General features: G+C 37.7%; 1 protein-coding gene across 1 annotated transcript in view; it reads right to left on the reverse strand.

Annotated features, from left to right (window-relative positions):
* Window positions 1-1,711: 1,711 nt before the first annotated feature.
* LOC122808243 overlaps window positions 1,712-21,662 on the reverse strand; it is a 163,554-nt gene continuing 143,603 nt past the window's right edge. The window contains exons 10-11 of the mRNA XM_044079206.1: window positions 2,326-2,444; window positions 1,712-1,883 (exon numbers count right to left, since the gene is read on the reverse strand). Of these exons, the coding sequence (XP_043935141.1) occupies window positions 1,712-1,883; window positions 2,326-2,444 (291 nt within the window). The remainder of the gene's footprint in view (window positions 1,884-2,325; window positions 2,445-21,662) is intronic.

Genomic DNA, 21,662 nt, shown 5'->3' on the forward strand with positions numbered 1-21,662 from the left:
AACTACTAAGAAAATGGAAATCAGAAGATGATTTTGAAGTACTGAATAATGTAAAACAGGTAAATGAACTCGAAGAGAGAGCTTTAGAAAATGGAAGGAACACAATACATAGAAATAAATGGAATTTGTATGAACAATACATTCATAATAATTTTCAAGAGGAGGAGTGAGGTTTAAGGGAAGGCAAGAACTGAACAGTTACATTAACTGTTCAATTCTTACCTCCCCTTAAACCTCACTCATGGACTAAATGACAGTGGAAGCGAGTCATTAGTTGTTATAAAGAGATAAAACATATGTAATATATAATGAATGTAAATGAAAAACATGTTAATATGGTTTGTTTTCCTTTCCATTAATATAATGTGAGTGTGCCTATGTACTAAGTGATAAATTAATAAAGTTATTTAAAAAATAAATTTGATCTGGATACTGTCAGTGAGTTGTATGATATTATTAACTTCCATATTCATTAGAACTCATAGCTAGGTAATCTCCTACCATCAGCAGTCCAGTGATGGTATCACCTCAACCCAACGCTAAGGACCAAAAAGAAGGCCTTTCCAAAGTTCTAAAGCTGAGGACCAAAAATAAGAAAAGCAACTATAACAAGCTTTTCACTACAACCTGTAAGAAGCTCTTTGGTTCATTTACTAACATGCTGAAATGGTAAGTCTAAGCACAAATGTGAAATCTGCATGAAAGTTTTAAATGATGCAATAGTATACTGTTGCAGCATTAGATATATTTTTTAGTTGGGAAGACGTTTTTATTTGTGACAAAAAATTAGGCTTATTTTCTCTCATATATTTGACAGAACATATCTTGTCATTTCACTAGTTTGATAACAATATGGAAACTATGGAAATTGGTGTGGAAGCACATATGACTGTAAATAAGGGTTCTGATTTAAATGTCATATCCAAATAATCTGTTTAGAAGGCATCAGAGATGGAGATAGAACACATACTCTTCCCAAAATGAACCATGTAAGGGCAAGTTGTCTAAACCAGTTTGTGTTACTGGTGGCAAACTACCAATTACCACTATAAAAAGACCTGCTTATTTAGTCAAAAAACCACCAGTGAATATGCAACCATTACAAATCTAGTACTAGGTTACATGAACAGATTAAAAATATGCAGAGAAACTCACATTGTGCCTAATATATTATTTCTATTTCTTTGATTCCAGATTTCAGAAAGGTCCTAATTTTATCAATTTAAACCATTTATACAGTGATAACAAGTAACCAACATAGGCACAGACATATAGACTAATGTGTGTATATGTATTACATATAGAAGTTGACTTTGATGAATGCTATTGGTAACACTGACTTATTCTACTGTACAACAGATTTACTTAAAAATAAAACATATAGTTTTATAATAAGCCAATTGCATAATAATATCTTTGCCAACTTTCACAACAGAGAAGGCTGATGTACTCACTGTTACAATAAATAACCCATCAAGGGGAAACTTTCATGGGCAGAAACTTTCATGGGCAAACTGCATTGGTTGTGGGAAATTCAAAAAAAAAATGTTCCACTGATATTACAGGTTTGTTGGAGTGAAGGAGCAAATAATCATTTTTTTATCAAGTCATTAATTAGAACATGGACACTGAATAAAATGCTAACCTGCTCTTGAGATTAAATCTGGCCAGCTGTGAACAAATCCACAATAACACATTTTCCTACTGTTTATTATTCATATACTGTAACAACTATACTTAAAATTACTTGTGGTTGGCCAAGAACTTTGCCGGAGATAATCTTTAACATAAACAAAATCCTGGCTTCTTCATTAGTGCTTCTAATGATAATGGCACAACCTTTCTGCATTGTTGGTACACCAATTACAGCATTAATCATTTTTCTATGAAAACAGTAAAATAATACAAAGTAGAAAAAAAAATTGTAAATAAAAAAAAACTTGACCAGTTTTTAAATCAAAGCAGAATATTTGACATATTTGCAATCTCTTTTTTGTAGAGATTAAAATGAGAGTCAGTATTTATTTATTTTATTTTATTTTGCATTTGATTAGTGGGAAAGTTCAACTGGGATTACTGTCATACACATTTGTGTTCGATAATAGCCTATAATTAAAATCATATATCTTTAAGCAAAACTATTTTAGATGAAGGGCAGTTTCATAGTGTGTATGTGAATTAAGTAACTTAATTAGCAGTACCTGGTTAAGTGTGTGATATCCTGGAATTCAAACCTTAATACTTTAGGTGTGGAATATTAAAAGGGTATGCACCTTACATCCCAGACAAAACAAGAAAGAAAGAAAGAGACATCAAGTTACTCACTCTAAGAAAAGAAGAAAAATGCTTGGAATTGTTTGCAGCTCTGTTGCAGTTATGGTGCCAAAGTAATTTGCCCTTTCTTTCTTCAGTGCTGCCCAGAGTTTTGCAGCAGCACATACTATCTGTAAGAAAAAAATCTTTTAGGTTACATTTGCAATAAATAAATGAATACAAAATAGACATGTTTATAAACATAAATATTAAAAACATGAGCACAGGCTAACATAATTTGATAATAGAAATTTCTAGAAGTTAGATACATGAATATTGAACATTTACAAAAAAACAGTTGCTGAATATGTGTGGCTTGTTTTCTGTGATGGTTTCATCACAACATAAATCTGTAAAGTTTATACAAAAGTAGTTCCTCTTAATTGTTGAGCTAAGCTATTCATATTTCCTGACAAACTCTAAGGGTGAACCCATGTTTGGGTTCATTTATTTATTTATACCTTGTTGACTGTGTTAGTCTCACTAAGCTAGTGCCCTCTTTTCAGGGGAAACCAAAGGTGGTATTTATACTAGTACAGGAAATTTGGCTAGGGCATCAGGGAACTTTCCCTAGTCTGCAGTTGTGAGTAGGACAGTTTTTGATTACATACTTCCTGCTTCCATTCTAAGTATAGTGGTGGCTCAGAGAAGCAGGGAGGGAGAAGAATGGAACCACAGGAATTGTGCTGTGGTAATATTGTTTCTGTGAAGGCAGTCGAGCCTTTAGGTATCATGAATATGATATTAGACGTCGGCAGGAGAGAAGAGAAAGTAGGTAACTCTTTTGAATTGGAGTTATATAGTGGCAAGTCAGGAGAGAAGGCAGGGAAACCTTTTAAGTAGATTTCTGAGGTCATAGTTACTGAAAGGAGAAAGAAAAAAGATGGCCAAGTCTGCTTTATGTGATAATGGAAATGCAGAAGGAAGGAGAGAAAAGGCAGTCGAGGCTTTTACTAATTCAGACGAGTTAGTTCAGCAGCATTTATTTAAGGAAGAACAGGAACAAGCTAATGGACTTATTATTACACCCCTCCAATTATGGGTGGGGGGGGCTCACAATGATTTATTAATGGATAAATTCAATATGTTCAATGCAAGTGATCTTGAGACTGGGGCAACATTTAAAGGGAAGAAGTGCATAACATCACAAATTAAAATCCTATGGAGAAATAGTGAGGGGAAGCAAAAAAAAAAAAAAAAAAAAGGAAAAGTAAAGAAAAAAGAAAGTACAAGCAATGCAGGAGTAAAGGTGAAAAAAAGCTTCACTGTAAGAATTTCCAGTAAAGAAGATGAAAGCATGGACAAGTATAAAGTATGAGATAATAATGTAATACTGACTTTAGGTACAAAGTCATCTGAGGTAAGAGCTTTTATTCACATCAGCAAGGAAACTTTTGTGATATTATATTTGAGATTGGTTGCATAATGCATAATTTTTAGGTAAATATGAAAAAAGAAAGACTGTTATCCATGTAACAGGTACAGTATGTGTTTAAAGCATTTGATAGGGAAACAAGAAAAGAATACTTATTCAATTCAGAGTGGAAGTGGAAAAAGAGACTTTAAAAGAACATTTAAAGAAAATATATAAAGATGTTATCGAGATTTCAAAAGTTTATGATAACAGAAGTTTATGGACAGGGGATGGGATTCCTAGTATCATAAATGTCAAAGGTGGTAAAGGTGTTGTGATATACTGAGGTCAAGCAAAAACGTGTTTTTCTTTGGGAAAAGGAAAATGTTATATATGTGGAGAAATAGTACATGATGCCAACAACTGTGAATTGGAATAATATAAATGGGAAAAAATGGTCACATTTGGATGGATTTTAAAGAAAGTGTAAATATTGTGGAAGAGGACTCAGACATTCACCAAAAATGAAAGAACAAGAGCAAACAGTTACACAACAAGAAATGGTGAGAGATGATAAAGAGAAAGGTAGAGAAGATAGGGAATAAATTCATAAAGATAAAGAAATAGAGGAGGGTTCAGAAATAAGTGATAATGAGGATGTATAATGGAATGTAATGAAAGAAAAGAAAAGAAAAAATTTAATTGGTAAAAGGTTAAGAGAATGAAAAAGGAAAATTTATAGGAACCAATATAAAAGAAAAAAAAAAGAAACAGAAAAGATGAATAAGGTGAAGAAATGATTTTGAAATAATACTTAAAAAGAGAGAGAAGGATAAATGTAGATTAGTAGCTGTAAATGCAGATAGTATGAAAAGCTTAGTTAGAAGACTAGGTATTCTGGAATGGTGCAAAAGACTTGACACAGATATTATTATCTTGGAAAATATTAGATTTTTAAAAAGGTTGAAAGAGTATAAACAGAAAGATTATGGTTGGGTAACACAGTGTTGCAGTTAAGAAGAGAGATTTGTACAGGTATAAGTGTTTTATGTAAAGACTCAATTAAAATATTAGATGTGATGTTAGTCATAATGGGAAGAGTAACAATTTTTAGATGTAAGATGGAAAGAGCAAGTTCACAAAATTATTGTACTTTATGCATAAGTCACAAGGAAGGAAAGCGAAAATATGCTTCAAAGAATTTTAGATTAAATAACAGTCAACATGGATGTTATAATTGCAGGGGACTTTAACTGTGATTTCAAAAGAAAAAAGAAAAAAGTGGTGATGTGAATAAAATGCTAGAGGTAATTAGGTATGGAAAATTTAGTTTATGTAGACTCAATAGGTGGACATATAGTAGGGGTGAACATAGAACAGAAATAGATTATTTCTTGAACTCATCAGGAATAGAGAAGACTGAGGAAGGTGTGATTGAAACAGAATTTCAGATCCTGTGGCCATTTGGATAGAGATTAAAAATGAATATATAAACATAGGAAAGAGACTAAAGATGCTCAATAAGAAAAAAATGGGAAGAAGAAAGAAATGATAGTTATGGAGCTTGATTTGAATATAAATTTGGAAGTGCAAAAAAAAAGAGAAATTAAAAAAATGATGGAAAGCAAGAAAATTGAAGAGGGAGATTTTCCTATTCATATTTGAAACATTTTTGTGTTTAGTTTTTGTCCTATAGTTCATTGTTATGTGAGTTTCATATGTATATATAGTGACAATAAAATAAAAAAATACAGTGTGTTGTGATATATTAAAAAAAAATAAGCTCTGTGTCTATGTGTATATGCGATATTCATAAAATTAGTGACATCCAATATATGTATATTATCATATGTTTATATATCAACAAATTTCTTAAATTAAATAATATAATATTATAATATATATTTGGAGTTGCCCTATAACACTTCTTCCCCATCTTAAAATGGCTACCCACTTTCTTGTCAAAAAAATATTATTAATATTTAACCAATTTTAAACAACTAATTCCATCAGATAAAATACTCCTTTACTTAATATAAGTTCATTTCACCACTTTCCTTAATATCTGTACTCTTACCCAATTCTACCTTTGTATGTAGGTATTACTTTGCCAAATCTCTTATCACAATGGTCACAAATCCTATTCTCCTTAATTTTTTTAAAAATCTCTCTCCAATCCTTTAATATACTTTATAACTCTATTTATACTTTATTAAAATTTATCCATATAAACAAAAAAGCCCATCCAAATAAATCAAAAAATTAGTATGTAAAAAGAAAGTGGATGTATGTGTTATTTTATGATTAATGTATAAAATAAGTTTATGACTTCAAGTGTGTCTGGTCTCTGGTTCTGGTTTAGTTGGACCTTCAGGTTGTTTTTTTGTGTAGGTTGGCACTGGACTCATCTAGTCCTCAAAAAAAAGAAAAAAAAAAATTATACCATAACTCTATGTCATCCATTGTTTTGTCTGTGTCTTTTCTTCATTCAAGAATTCAGGTCAGTCGGACTCAGAAGATCCATTTCAACCATTTTTTCAATTTTTTTTCTTAGGGCTCTGGTCACTAGACTCCTTGCCCTCCTCCCTCAATTCTTGTCCATTTATCCCTCTTCTTTATTTTCTCTAGATGGTTTTTTATTCTTTATATTCGCTTTTCTTGAAACAACACCAAAACAAAAAAGGAAACAATCCTCTTTAACAGATCTTTGGAAAGATAATAGCCAAAAGGTAGGCCAAGGAGGGTATTAGGGAAGTAGATGGAAAATGGATGAAAAGAATGAAAATGGAAAATATGGATGGACCGCGCATATACATGAATATAATATTCGATTTTCATTTTTTATTCGATCATTCATTGATCAATCCCAGCGCCCTGGGAGGACTCTAAGAAAATTGGGCTCTGAAGTACTGCCTTATGTTGACCTAAGTACCCCTCCTCCTCCTTTTCTTCCAAGAATTGATAATAAATATGTAAGGATTATGTAAGCTGATGGCTGATTCTGGATGGCCATGGAAGGATATTGATTAGATAAGACAAATATTGCCATGATGATCCATGTGCTGCTGGGACCTGGTAATGGAAAATTTCAAAGGTTTTTTGCCAAAATGAAATGGAACCAATCAGCCATTTGAGCGAAATGGAAAATTTAATTGAATTTGTCTCTTTTATTTCATTGCAATTTTGTTAAAAAATTGATAATTTGTTTTCAATTCTTTGTTCTATTGTTGAAGAAAAATTCTTTGTTGTCTGAGAAAGAAAACTGTTCTGATATAGAATTAAAATGTTTGTGATATATTTACCTTTGTTTGAAAACTTTAGGAAAAAAAATGAGAATGATTCTGACACCAACTTAGGAAGAAGGGAGGATTGGTCCATGAAATAAAGGAGTGAACTAGCTGCTATAAAAAAAATTAAAAAAGGAAGACAAGGCTTAAAAGAAAGGAAAGTCTTTGAGCTTAAAGTTATAGCTAGTAAGAAGATAGTTTAGAGGCTAAGTTTCTTTTAGTTCACATTCAGTTTCTTAGGTTAAGTTTTAGAGGAGATTGAGTCAAAATTGTAAAACTAGATTGAGTCAAACATGTTGAATCTAATCTTTAAAAGGTAGAAAAGAGAAGAATCTAATCCCCTTAAAAGAAGTTTGGAGGGAAGCTAAGGTACTAAACAAAGTTTTCCTATATGAAAATTTGAAATCGCAGCATATGAAGTTTTTAATGACAGTTGTTGTACTAGACCCCCTCATTAAAGACTGAAGTCAGGGAACTAAAATTATATTACTCAAGAGAATTATGTAATGGTCTTTTGCTGCACCCCAAAAATTTTGCACCAAAAACAAAAATTTTCCATTTACTTCTGCTTTATGGGAACTTAAAAAATATATGATAATATATGGGAGGAGAGGGAGGAGGAGCCTGGCTGCCAATGGATCAATGGAACAATGGAAACAAATCACTGGAGCAGCGAAAGAAATAGCTGGTCTGTCAGGGTGAGACAGGAGGTGAGGTCTGAGTCTGGAATAGATCCATCCTGAATCAAGGGAGGCCAAAAGAAAGGAAAGAAAAAAGAACAGAAAAGAAAATAAGCAAAAATGATGACAATGATGATGATGGCAACTAATGATGTGCTTTCTGAAATTTCTGGGGGAATGGGGGGAAGGGGGGTATAAGGATAGAGGAGAGAGGAGGCCAGGAGAGAAGTGTCATGAAGGTGAGTGATCCAGTACAGTGGCAGAATCAGGTATAAACCTGCTGCGCTTTTTTGTGAGGAGCAAGAGGGTGCAACAGCAAGTGGCCCCCATGGGTGAGCATCTCTTCCACACAACTCAATAGAGAGACACTCATCATGAGGTAAAAAAAATGACCATGACTTCTCTGCTATCACACTGGATTTCCCTGGAATGTACATTGCTATCAGAAATCAACTGGATGAGATCACCCATTGCCACACTCTCAGAGCTTTTCAACACAAGGTGTAAGATCTTGTCCCTCCTTCTTTGTTGATGCACCATACCACTGACATATTGTCTGTCTGAATTGCAATTGCAATTGTTCCAGAAGGGAGAGATTCTTGAAAGTCCTGCAACAGTAGGAGTACTATTCTCTTTTCTATAATATTTACATGCATGTTGGCCTCTTTGAGAGACTGTTTTTTCAAGAAGTGCCCCCCCCCCCAATCTGGGAAGCATCCATGGTCACTATGGCTTTAGGTGGGGGAGAATAAAGGGACAGCCTTGTAATATCTGATTTGAATGCATCCACCACAATATGTACTTTTTGCATGCCTGAGTTATATTGATCTGGGTGGACATAGGTTGGTGTAGAATAGACCACTGAGATGTTAGGGTCCACAGAAGACTTTTCATATGATATCTTGCTAAAGGTACCAGAACTATTGCTCCAAGGCTTGCATAACCAATCGAGCTGACAGAGAATAATTCTGAATTATCTTCTTACTTGAAACTGAAAAGTTTGAACTCTTGGTAAAGGAAGAGAAGCTTTTACTGAGACTATATTGACCAAGGCCCTTATGAACTCTATTAACTGAGTTGGTTCCAGCTGAGATTTATTGTAATTAATGGTAATCTTTAGATGACAGCAAATTTGGAGTTTATAGTCTCCAGCTTTTATCAGGAGATGCCTGGTTGTAGCAGTTACGAGCCAGTCATCCAAATACAGAAACTCCTGAAATCCCTGCAGTCTTAAGTAAGCTGCTACTACTGCCATGCATTTGCTGAACACCATGAGGGCTGTGGTGAGACCAAAGGGCAGAGCTCTGAATAGGTAATGACTAGTTTCCAGCCAGAAGCTTAGGTATCTTCTGGATCACCTGTTCAATTTTATGTGATAGTCTGCATCCTGAAGATCTATTTAGTACATATAGAACTTTGTATACTGAACCGCTTTGTTCAGATTGCTGAGACCCAAAACTGATCTCCATTTCCCTATTTTCTTTGGCACTAAAAAAGAATCTTGAGTAAGTTTCAGATTCTGCCTGGTCTGGGGAGACCTCTTGGATGACTCTTTTTTTCTAGCAGCTTTTTATTTCTAGAGCTGCTGCTTTCTTCTGACAGGGTGGAACATCAGGAATTCCGTTTACTGTTAAGGGAGGAGGAATGGAAAAAGGAATTATATAACCTCTGGAAATAATCATAATCCTCTGCACCCACGTATCTTTTGTAATGTCCAGCCAGGCTCTCTGATGCAGGGATAGATGACCCCCGACTGCTTCCAGAGGTGGACAATCAGCCTTCCTTTCAGGAGCACTGATAGGGTCTGTCAGAAAAGGAATCTCTGGACCCCTGGTTCTGTGGATCTCCTCTGCTGTACGGGTGGTGTCTTCTGTTTGAGTTCCTCCCTCTGCCCCCTGGGGAACTATCTCCACATGGATCTTAGAAAGGACCCTGGGACTTTATGAACCACATCTTTTGACCACCTCATTGATTTCTAGAGAAAGTTTATTGAGGGGTCAAAAAATGTATGCCCATTGCAGAGAGGGTCTTTCCATCTTAGTCACACCTGGAGAGTATGTCTTTCACCTTAGGACCAAACAACGACCTGCCATCAAAAGGTGCATTGATGAATGAGGAGTTGAAGGGCTCTGCAAAATCAGACAACTGCATCCAGGCATGACTCCTAATGGAAATGCCTGAACCCACCATGCTTGAAGTACCTTCAGCTGCATGTGAAATGTGCCACATGGATGAAGTTGTGATCAACTGTAGGGTAGCCAATTGTGAGGCAACAGAGCTCTGTGCCTCAGAAGTACTGGTTCCTTAATCAAGACCCTCTGCAATCTGATGAAATATCTCAGATAATTCAGCCACCTGAGTGCAAAGGTCACGGAAGTAGATACGTTTCCCAAATCTGTCCAACACTCTGGACTCTCTGTTAAGGGAACGGAGAGATGAACTCAATTCCACAAGTTCTTCCTTGATTGCCACCACCACAACCATGGCATCTACTGGTACTCCCCTGTTCAAAAAAATCTCTTCCATTAGGTGGTGCTAATATCCTTTCTAGTATTTTGGGTATTCGCTCAACAGCATTGGGTTCCTTCCACTCCCACCTAAAGATCAAATCAATGAGTTCACTGATGGGTAGAGTCACCCAGGAGGTAGATGGGCCAATCCAAAGACTTCCAAGAATACAGATTTCTCTGGGCAAGAGTTATTGGTAAACCAACCACTCCTTTGTTTGAGGATCTCTAGATTGTCTCCAAAATAGGTATTATCAAAATTGGTATCTTCAGTGACTGAATCTTAAGGAGAATTTAAGTGCCTCCTCTTGCACTTTCTCTTCCCAGGGACTTCTTTGGTGGGATGTTCTGGAGAAGTATCGGAAGAAATGAGAATACCCTGCTGGGTAGCCTGGAGACTTTGGGTTGGCTGCCCCTGCAGAGTAGAGTGATGAGGCACAAGGCACAGAGACATAGGAGATCCAGAGGGGAGATCCAAGGAGGAAGGAATTGTCTGTACTGCAGAAGTAGAAAACACTCTCTTCACAAACTCGAAGGCAAAGTGCTCTGTGGAGAAGGAGACTGATGGAGCCAAAAAGCCAAGTTTCCAGACATCAGCTCCCCCTAACCCAAGGGTAGTCTACCCGAGGCTGAGGTCAGAGGCAAGCTATCTAATGCTGACTTTCCAAGGGGTAGAGATGGCTCCGACAACTTTGGAGTTAATGTTAACATTTTAGATTCAACAGGGACACTTCTGTTCTGAGAGTTGTCCAGCTCTGACATGCTTGGAGCCAGTGCACTCAAAGAACGCATCAGAACAGAAGATATGATGATCTTTGGATCTGACACAGACAGTCTGAGAAAACTCTTATCCAAGGGCTCCAAAACCAAAGGTCAGATTGGAGAAGGAGCCCAGATAGGTGGGGTGGTACTGGTAAGAGCTTCTTCGTCCAAAGGGGTAGGAGCCAGAAGAAGTCCCATCTGAATCTGTGCCAAGAGAAACTTTCTCATCATTTTATCCATGTCAGCTGCCATCAGACTTCTGGAAGAACAAGAGGATGATCAGTTCAGAGTTTTGCCCTTTGACCTCACCAGAGCCCCCAGGGTGTTCACCAAATGCATACAGAGGGGGACCTGGAATGCTAGCTTCTCTCCAAGAAAGGTGAAGGGAAGCTAGAGGGCATTGTATCTAAGGAGGATGGGTACCTCACTCGAGGTAAGGGCTTTGGATCTGATACCACTGGATCTGAGGAAGTAAAGTGAACATCAGATTCTCACTGATCAAAAGATCTGGACTTCAGATCTGCCTTCTTCAATTTTTTTTTTGAGCCGGCTGCAACATCAGATCTGGGGAAGGGGTAGAAGAGCCAGATGGATCCTATGGCCTCTTCATGAGCTCAGATTTGTTGGATCTGTAGGGTTGAGCCTCAGACAAAGTCTCTGAAAAGTTCGAAGGGGGAATACCTTTTAGTATTAGTTATTTTTTCAGCACTAATAGTGGTATGGGAGGACTATAAAGCCACTCAGGATGTGTAAAAACCCAAGTCTAAGCTAATGTGTTATGCTAGATGCCTATGATAAAACCATCTGACAACAACAGCTGTGAGCGATTCCTGAAGTGATGCATAGTCGTTTAGCTTCTGCTGCTGCTGTTGCCCACTCATGTAGTTTCATGTTTCTGCAAAGCCTGAGGCAAAACAAAGATTTTGCTTATAACATACATTTAAGGACCATTACACTGAAAAACCTTTGTAGATAAGAAAAAGAGGGCTATATGCTACATGCAAATGTCTTTCATTATGTTCTATAAAAGCATAAAGTTGAATGCAGTATCCCTATGACTTAATATTCAACATGGCAGTCTATAGTGCTCCCCTTCCCACTTTAAAGGAAGTAGTATAAACGCATATGAACATTTGAGACAGCTTTTAGATTTTGGTATAACTTTGATAAGAGGATCTGGAATACTTATTCATTTGGCCAAAATGTTAAAAACTCAAAATATTGAAAACCTGTTCAATCTGGGGGTGGGGGTGGGGTGGGGTGGGGTTGCCCTCCTGCACACCCGACAGCACCTGCTAATTATACATACTAAGCAGATCAACAGGGAAAGGGCAATGTTTTATTTTCAATATTCTGAGTTTTCAACATTTTGAGTTTCAATGTTTTGAGTTTTTCAACCAAATGAATGTGTTCTAAGGACCTATATATAACTAAATCATTTTTCTGTTGATCTGAAGATAGAAACTTTTAAAATTAAACAAAGAAAAACATAAAATAATTCTGTTAGAAAACTAATGAATCAGATTATGATATGGATAGAGAAATTCCTTCTGCCATAAGGCAATATGATGGGCAAGGCGTGTCATGGTACATTGATAATTAAATGGGACTGATGTGCAAAACAGAAGGTACTGGATAAATGCATAGACTGACCTTTATGATTTTATCACCATTGCATATACAGAAACAGCTGGACTGGTTACCTCAAGTCCCAGGGATAAGTAAGAAAATCTAGAGCATGGGAAGATGTTTTGTTTTTGATTCTGCCCCCACTGCCTACATATGCTAACTCCTCAATAGCTGTACCTTAACCTCAGGGAATGAGGAATACTTTGAGATACAGCAGTCTTAGACTTAGTATATATCCTATCTCTTTTCACTTATTAAGGGTTAGTGTTATCAGACTCACTCATGGTGTCATGTCTAGTTGCCCATCTTGGATTTGGGATAGCTCTGTTGAGCGAAAGCTGGATGTAAAACTAATCAACCTGCCAAACATGAAATACGAACTACTACACTCAGTGTAGGTTCATTGACAGGACACAGCATAGAAGTGGATGACATGATGGTAAGGAAGAAGCTGGACATCGTATGCATTCTTGAGACAAGATGAATGGGCAGCCCAGCAAAGCCACTTGGCTTGGGATCTACTACTCAGGAGGAGGAGGACAGACTAGAAATGAGTGGGAATTGTAGTGAGTGAGAGACTTCAGAAGACAGTGAGGGATGTCATCAGAATTATTGCCAGATGCACGGTAATCAGACTGCAGTGTAATGGTAGGGCAGTATTCATAATCTCAGCCTATGTCCTGCAGCAGGGTTGTGATAATGAGGAAAAGAGTCCATTAGATAAACAGGACAACATGATTTGGAGCTGATAATGGGTGGTGACCTCAATGCACATATCAGGACAGACAGAACAGAATATGAGGACTGCCCGGGTCCACATATGTTGGGCAACAGGAATACAGAAGGAGAGGCCACGCTAGGTATCTGTCTGGCAAATGGCTTGATGGTGGCCAATACATAGTTCGGCAAGAGAGACAGTCACAACATCACACATAAAAGTCATCAAGATGCAATTTAGGTAGACTTCCTCCTAATAAGGAAAGAGCAGGGGGTAGAATCAGAGATTGGAAAATCATACCCAGTGAAACAGTTGGCCCACAGCTTAAACCACTGGTTGCCACAATCAGCTGCAAGCAGTGGTCAGAAAAGGCTCTAAGGTCAACAGAGACTAGGCTGAAGGCCTGGAAGTTGACTGGAGAGAAATCACAACAGTTCATAACAGTACTTAGGGGTCTAACACCTTACAAAGAAGAGGAAATAGGAGGAGTTGAAGAAGAATGGCAGCACCTCAAAACAGCACGTGTGAGGACTACAGAACAAATATGTGGTTGAGCCAGGTATGGAAATAAGGTACATAAAGGAAGATGGTGGTGGAATGCAGAAGTCCAAGAAGTTATCAAAAGAAGGAATGAGTGCAGGAAAAAGTGGGAGATAGAAAAGACAAACCAGGATAGGAAGGAATATTGGTTGGCTAACAAAGAGGCTAAGACAGAAGTTGCAGTAGCAAAGAACGTGGCATCTCAAGCACTCTACCAGCTTCTGGAAAGTGACTTGGTAGAAGGGAAAAACAAACGCTATCAAGTTGCAAGGCAACGACGGAAAGAGAAAGAACATAGTTATCCATCCTTCATAAGGGATGCCAGCAACAAACTGCTCACCAGTCCACAGGACATCAAAAACAGGTGAAAGAGTGCTTACAGGAGCTTCTGAATAAATAAAACCAGTCACAGCCTACAATGAAAGAAGAGGAGGAGCCTGCCATAGAAGAAATAAGAACAGTATTAATGAAAATGAAGTCAAGGAAAGCAGCATGCTCAGTGGAAGTCACAGCAGATATGATAACGATGCTGAGTGAGATAAGGGAGAAATGGCTCCTGAGGGTACTCATAGAAGTATAGAGAGAAAGGCATATTCCAGATGACTGGAGAATAAACATACTAGTGCCAGTGTTCAAGACCAAAGGGACATTCACAACTGTGGGCAGTACCGAGGTATCAAACTCCTATCATACTGCATGGAAGTTCTGGAGAGGGTGACTAACAAACGAATATGCAGAGCAGTAGAAAGTAAGATGGGAGATGAACAGTTCAGATTCAGATCAGGTTGCAGACAGACAGCTGAGAAGAAGCAAGAGCTGAGGAAAGAGTCCAGTTGGGGATTCCTAGATTTGGAGAACACATATGACAAAATCCCAATAAAGCTGATATGGGCAACTCTGTGGTGATGCAAAGTCAAGTACGAACTCACAGAGACATTCCCAATGGGAGTGGGAATGTATCAGGGTTTAGCTCTGAGCTCACTGCTGTTCTTACTGGTGATGGACTATATTGGCAAACAGGTTGGTGGGGACAGATCAAGAAATTTGCTGTATGCAGATAATGTGGCATTACAGGCATTCTCTGAGCAAGAACTTCAGCAAAGAATAGGGGAAAGGAAAACAAAACTGAAGGCACACGGAATGAAACTGAGTACAGATAAGACAGTAATAATGGCAGCAAATGGGGGAAACCAGAAGAAGGTGAGAATTGAGACAGAAGGGAAGATAGTAGAACAGGTTAACATCTTCAAGTGTCTGGCAGGTATGGTTGAGGAAAAGGGAAGTTGGAATGAGGAGGCTAAAGATAGAATCATTGGGGCTGCAGCCAGGTGCCACAGAATGGCAGGGGTAGTGTGTGTGTGACAGAAGAATGCCAAAAAACCCTGAAAAGTAATGTGAACAAAACAGTGGTATGACCTGTACTACTGTATGGTACAGAAACCTGGGCAGTAAAGGCAGAGCAGTTGAGGAAGCTAGAGGTGATGAAGATGAAGTTCCTCAGATGGATGGTAGGATGCACACTGTGGGACGGATGAAGAAATGAGGACACCATATCAGAAGCCAATGTAATTCCAGCTGTAGAAAAAGTCAAAGAGAACATATCACTGTGGTTCTGGCAAATGTGCAGAAAAGCAGAAGACAATCTAGTGAAGAAACAAGGGTGTCCAGCAAGGAGGTGAATGGATTGTGTGAGAGAAGACCTGTGACAGTCAGCCATGAGTATCGAGGAAAGTAATTGAATGACGCTGAATAAAGAGAGATGGTGAGAGTTGACACCATGACCCAACCCAGTGTAGAAAATGTTTAAAAAGGAGGTTGTTGATAATGATGATGATGATGATTATGGGGCTCACAGATATGAGTCTTAGTATTTAAAATTGCTGCCTCTGAAAACAACCTGAATGATGTCCAATACCTGCACTAGGTGATCTGCCACATACATCTCTGCAAATGCTTATTCTTCACATAATTCTTTGTAGTAGGATAACTCATAGATGCTGCTCATATATGTGTTTAAATATGCAATATGTAAGAAGCCTGTTTACCCTTTTTAAATGTGATAACGGGTAACTAAGGCCCATATTAAAGGCCATGAAAGACAAGAGATGCTGAAAGTTCACCTAAAGTTAGCAGCCTTCAGTATAAATACTAATATTGTAAATGTGTTGATTTAAATCATTATAATTGTATTGCTTCCTCATTCTGTCACATCTACTGCCCAAAAAGTGGTCTAAATGAAAAGACATGACAGAAGCTTAGAAAACTTTTTCCATTTATGAAAAGTAGTTGAAGTAGTAATACCTGCTTATTGTAGCTAGTTTTGTAAAAGGACATTACTTGCTAAGAAAAAGGTTCCTTCATCTCAAAATATAGTTTCCTCCGTAAATAATGATTTATACATTGTCATTTATAAATTTAACAAAGAAACCTAACCAGTCATGTTATTGATTGCCTGTGCATCAAATATGTTCCACATGTGGAAGAAAAGTAGTGCAAGTCACATACACTTTTATTCTTTCACAGATCTGCCCTCACAGCACTCAGTCTCACTATTTTTTCTCACCACTAATTCCTCTCTTTAATCAACATTCACAGATCTTTAAGGGGGGAAAAAAACTAAATATATTCAAAAATGGTGGTGGTGGCAGTGGTGAGTCTGGAAAAAAAAATACCACCAATGAAACTGGAATCACCAGGGCTCCACTACAAAACTGATAAAACATGAGAAAAAGTGAGTTTTTGTTTACACATTATTTTCAAGAAATGCCCAAAACTCTGCCACATCCACAGCTTTATATTTTGAGCTCAGAATTTCAACATCCGCTCTGGTAACAATCACCTGAACTATGGCACTGAATTTGTAGCTCCTTTATCTAACATGTAGTTTTCAAAAAAAGGACTGCAAGATGATATTTGCAAATGGAATTATGCAACAGCCCACAATAGTGTTGACAGAAAGGTCACTAGAATTATTACACTGAAAATTTCATACCAGAATTCCACATAGTTAAAAAGCTATAATCTTGTACTACAATCAGTCAATCAAAATGAGTGAAAAAATATTTTGCATTAAGATATTTTATACATTATCATAAATAATTATCATACATAAGCTACTGAAAGCAAAATTCAGACTAAGAAAATACAGATGCACATTTCATAAGCAAAGCCAGATCCATTACTAGACAATTAAAACAGTTGCTCAGGGCCCAGAATGTTTGGGGGTCACAGCCAAGATCCATTATAACTTAAAAAAGTCAGTGGTTTGCTTTAACTTAAACAAGTCTATTTCAGTTTAAATTTGGGCAGGTAGTTTGCAATGCATGGCATGCATGTAGGAAGTGTATGCACTTCACTCAGAGCAGACTACCTGCTCAATATAATTGGGGCAAAACACAGAGTACAGTGAGATTTAAATCAGCAATGCTGGCAGGAAACTGATTTTATGACAGTTAATAAGTGCCACAGTGTGTGCATGAGTGACGAGAATTACAGTGATTACTGCTCACAGAGACATTTTCAAGCAATCTGAATGTCATCAAAATGACATATTAATGAAGTAAGCATGCAAAGTGGTGTGTGTGTGTGTGTGTGTGTGTGTGTGTGTGTGTGTGTGTGTGTGTGTGTGTGTGTGTGTGTGTGTGTAGGTGCACATGCACAGATGTATAATCATCATTACCATCATCATCAACCCCCTTTTTTCTATTTTCTGCATTGGGTCATCGGATCAATTTAACTGTTGCCATTTGTCTCGATTCAATGCCTTACTTTATTACGAAAAAACTAAACATAGATATGATCAGCACTTTCACATAAAGCTTCATCAGACCTGCGAAGTAGAAAGGATATGAACTTTGAGAACATTAAGAAGGAGCATTATTAATGGCTGAGTATACATACAAAACTGAAAGATTAGGATTTTTTAATAGTAGGTGAGGTGGTGCAGTTTCCTAAGGTTTAGGATACTGTTGATGGAGATTTGGGAGTTCAGTCCTGGTGGGGAGCAAACTTCAAGTCTTATTTGCCATTCAAATTCTCTTTTTTCTAGTAAGTCATTTTGTGGGCCTTGTAATTCTTCTTTCTGAAGTGGGGGGGGGGGGGGCACAGCTGGAGGTCCCTACCAGTCCATTGTCTAGGAAAGCTAGAGATTCCACATTTTCAATTAGGCTGCAGATGTCCTTGTTTCTTCTAATGTTGAAGCTTGGTCTGGTTGGGAGGATATGGTTGATGACCGGACTTTTGTAGATGATGACCCACTTGTCCTTAATGATGTTAACAATGGCACTGAAGTCTGTGGAGTAGGCAAAGGTCATGCAAATGTTCTTAGGGTCCATGGGTGTTTATTTTCTCCTGCTCCTGGGTTCATTTTTGGCAGGAAATTCTGGGTTGACTTTTTTTTCTGTGAAGCAATAGGTTCCAGGATATAAAGACTGAATCTCTTGCTGTAACTTCTTGCTAAGACATCGAGCTCTAATTTTGCTAGGTTAATGGTGAAATTGCTGATTTCTTTGACACCCACGCCATGCTTAAGCCCTGGAATTTTATAATGTGTTTTTAGTGGGTGCTTGCTATTCTGGTGCAGTAGTGGGTTAACTCTTGTGGGCTTTTGGAACAGGTTATTGGAAAGCCTTTAGAAGTTTGCATCTTTAGAGATCTTGAGGTCCAGAAAACAAACTTGGTCTTTATGGTGGGGACAGGTGAATGTCAGAAAACTTGTGGTGCCATTAATGTAGCTGAAAAAATCTTGGAGCTCCTGCTTGTTCCAAGTCCATACGATCAGGATATCATCAACATAGTAGTGGTAACAGGCCATTTTCTGGAAGTAAGGCAAACTAAAGATTGAGTCTCTTTCCCATTTTCCCAAGGCCATATTCGGTAAGCTGGGAGCCATAGCTGCTCCCGTGGCTATGCTATGTTTCTGCCTGTACTATGTCCTGTTAAAGCTGAAGTAGTTGTTTTCAAGGACAACCTTGTGAAATTTGCTGATGGTCTCCATCAGGGGAGCAAAGTCTCTGCTTTGTAACGTCAGTGCTTCAACCATTGCCTGTATACAATACTCATGTGGGAATACTGTATACAGAGCTTCCACATCAATGGTCACCAGTAGGGCTTGTTCATTGACCTCAATATCCTTGATTTTCTTAAGAAGGTCCCTGGGTCAAGGATGAAGGGGGGGGCGGGTTACTTTCAGCTAACAGTTTCAGATGTACTTCGAGGAAAACAGAGAGGGGTTCCGTGATGCTTCCTCAATTAGTGATTACTGGTCTGTAGGGAAGGTCGTAGATGATTTTGTGGGGTTTGGGTATGCTGAAGAACTTGGGAAGTTTAATTTCCTCCATTGTTATGAAATCAAGAAACCGTTTGCTAACTAAACCTTCCTCGCTAAAGTTGAAGAGTTCTTGGGTGAGGTTTTCATATGTCATCTTGATTTGGGTCAGGTCACAAACTTCGTAAAATTCCTGATTTTTCAGCATGTCCTCGATCTTGTTGATGTAAGATGAAGTATATGTGACTAGGATCCCATCCCCTTTATCAGCTTTCATGACTCTTCATGTTTGCTCCATGCAGAGCTGTTTGAGTGGTGACCTTTCTTCAGGCCTAAGGTTGGTTTTCATTAGTATACTCCTCCCATGTCTTTTGCAACTTTAATCCTCAATATTTTATTCCAGTCTTCCTGGGGGTTAGTAGAGAAGTGGACAAGGAGAGGGGGAATACACTCAAGGGGGAAATCAGTGTAATCAAAATAACAGTGATACAAAATGCTAGCAACAAATGTGTGTGTGAGTTTGACTGTGTATATACATACACACTCACACACACACACACACACACACACACACACACACACACACACACACACACACACACACACACACACACACACACACACACACACACACACACACACACACACACACACACACACACACACACACACACACACATGAATGAATGGCCAACATGTTAAATGACTGACTCAAAAAAACATAGATGAAAACATGTTGACAGCGCTAAACAGAGACACTGTACATAAAAAAAAAGAAATAAATTTCCTTTTCCACTGTACTGTTTATAACCCTACCACATTTAGCTCACATTTGTCTGAATAGTGATAGTGTTAGGGAAAGGGCTTTTTGAAGGTAAGCTGCATGTTAGGATTAGCGGCAGGGTTATGGTTAACATGCATTACTAATATGGGCAGGGGATGAATGCTGTTAACAAGCAAACATCCAGCTTACTGTAGTATACAAAATGGAGGGCATTGGCCTAGTAAAGCCCTCTCAATGCAAGGGGAGACTGTGCCTGAAACAGCAGTGCTGGAGAATATGCTAAAGCAAAGAAGAGACAAGCTAGAATAACTTGAATTAGCCTGGAGATGTTCAGCTTAGAATCCAGACAGAAAGAAGCTGCGTGAAGTCACTTGGGACATATGAGAGACTGTAAAACTGTTGTTGCTTTGTCTGTGCCAAAGAAAATTCTGCACAATTTTTTATTATTATTTTTTTTGATAAAACAACATTATTTTATGGGCTACTTGCCAATGCAGTTTATTTGGAACCACAATGGTGGATGCAGTGGACATATTTTATGCTGAAATGGATCCCACATTTATTTATTTATTTTATTTATTGGCATTTGATTACCAGGAAAGTCTGACTCTGTAGAAGTCCATTTTCAGCAGAGGTCTGGGGAGAAAAGCTCCAACATATTACAAAACATTTTAAAAATAATACTTTTACAGTCTTTAAAAATAATATGAAAAAACAGGCACAGTTTAAATAATTATATCAAATTAGAAATAACATGAAAACATTGGTTAAAAATAGATATAAGTTACATGCCAATGATTTAATATTTAGATAAATTTTAGCCAGTTTATGGAGAAATTAAAGGTAACTTAGTATAACACAACCATAATTGCAATATGAAGAGAGAGAGAAAAGCAGGCTCATGGTATATTTTAGAGAGAATGCCAGGGGACAGAAACTGAAGGAAGTAAGCAAGTGAGTGAAGAAGGGAGAGTAAAGAGATATAAGGTATGAACATGCATTTGTCCACATTTAGGGATATAGTTTATCCTGGTGTTGAACAAGAACAGAGCCAGCTTATGGCTAGGAAGTCTTTCAGAAGGGTTTTGAAGGTTAAGAGGGAGGGTATTGACCTGATGGATAGAGATAAGCAGTTCCAGGCCTTAGCAACATGGTATGAGTACAGACAATGCCTAGCAGATTTGATAGGTTTATGAACAGACAGGAGTTTTTGGTCATTGGAACATAATGACCAACTAGGAACATAGCTGTGTAGAATGTCATTTAGTGTTAGACAAGCAGATGGTTATGTATAAGTTTATAGATGGTAGGAAGCTGTGCATATGTTAGTTGATGGGATAGTTCTACCTAATTTAGACTTTTTAGTGCTATTCAGTGGTGGGTTCTGAAAGGGGTATTTGCTGCAAGTTTAGCAACTTTGTTATAACATTGTTTAAGTTTTGATTTTGTGATGTCTGAAGGATAATAAGGACAGGAGCTCCATAAAGACATGTGGGGAATAGATAAGTAGTGGCAAGTGTAACTTTAGTTGTGTCAGTGAGATGTTTTTCACACTATAACGCACCCCCAGTTTTTGATGAGTTTTTCTAATGCAGTTTTCTATATGCAGGAAGAATTTAAGATTATCATGTGCTGCCATCCATAATAAGAAGTGACTTCAGTGGTTGTATTATCAAGAGAGAGGACTTTAAATTTTGTTTTTTCATGGGAGAGGGATTTGGGAAAAAAGTACTAGTTGATGGTTGAGCATGAGTTATGAGTTACAAAGCCATGTTTTAGTTCCTGTTAAAGCTTCCTGAGTAATTTTTTGGAGGTGTGCCAC

This window comes from Protopterus annectens, chromosome 8.part0, assembly GCF_019279795.1.
Source record: "Protopterus annectens isolate FY-2018-M chromosome 8.part0, PAN1.0, whole genome shotgun sequence".
Taxonomy (NCBI): Eukaryota; Metazoa; Chordata; order Ceratodontiformes; family Protopteridae; genus Protopterus; species Protopterus annectens.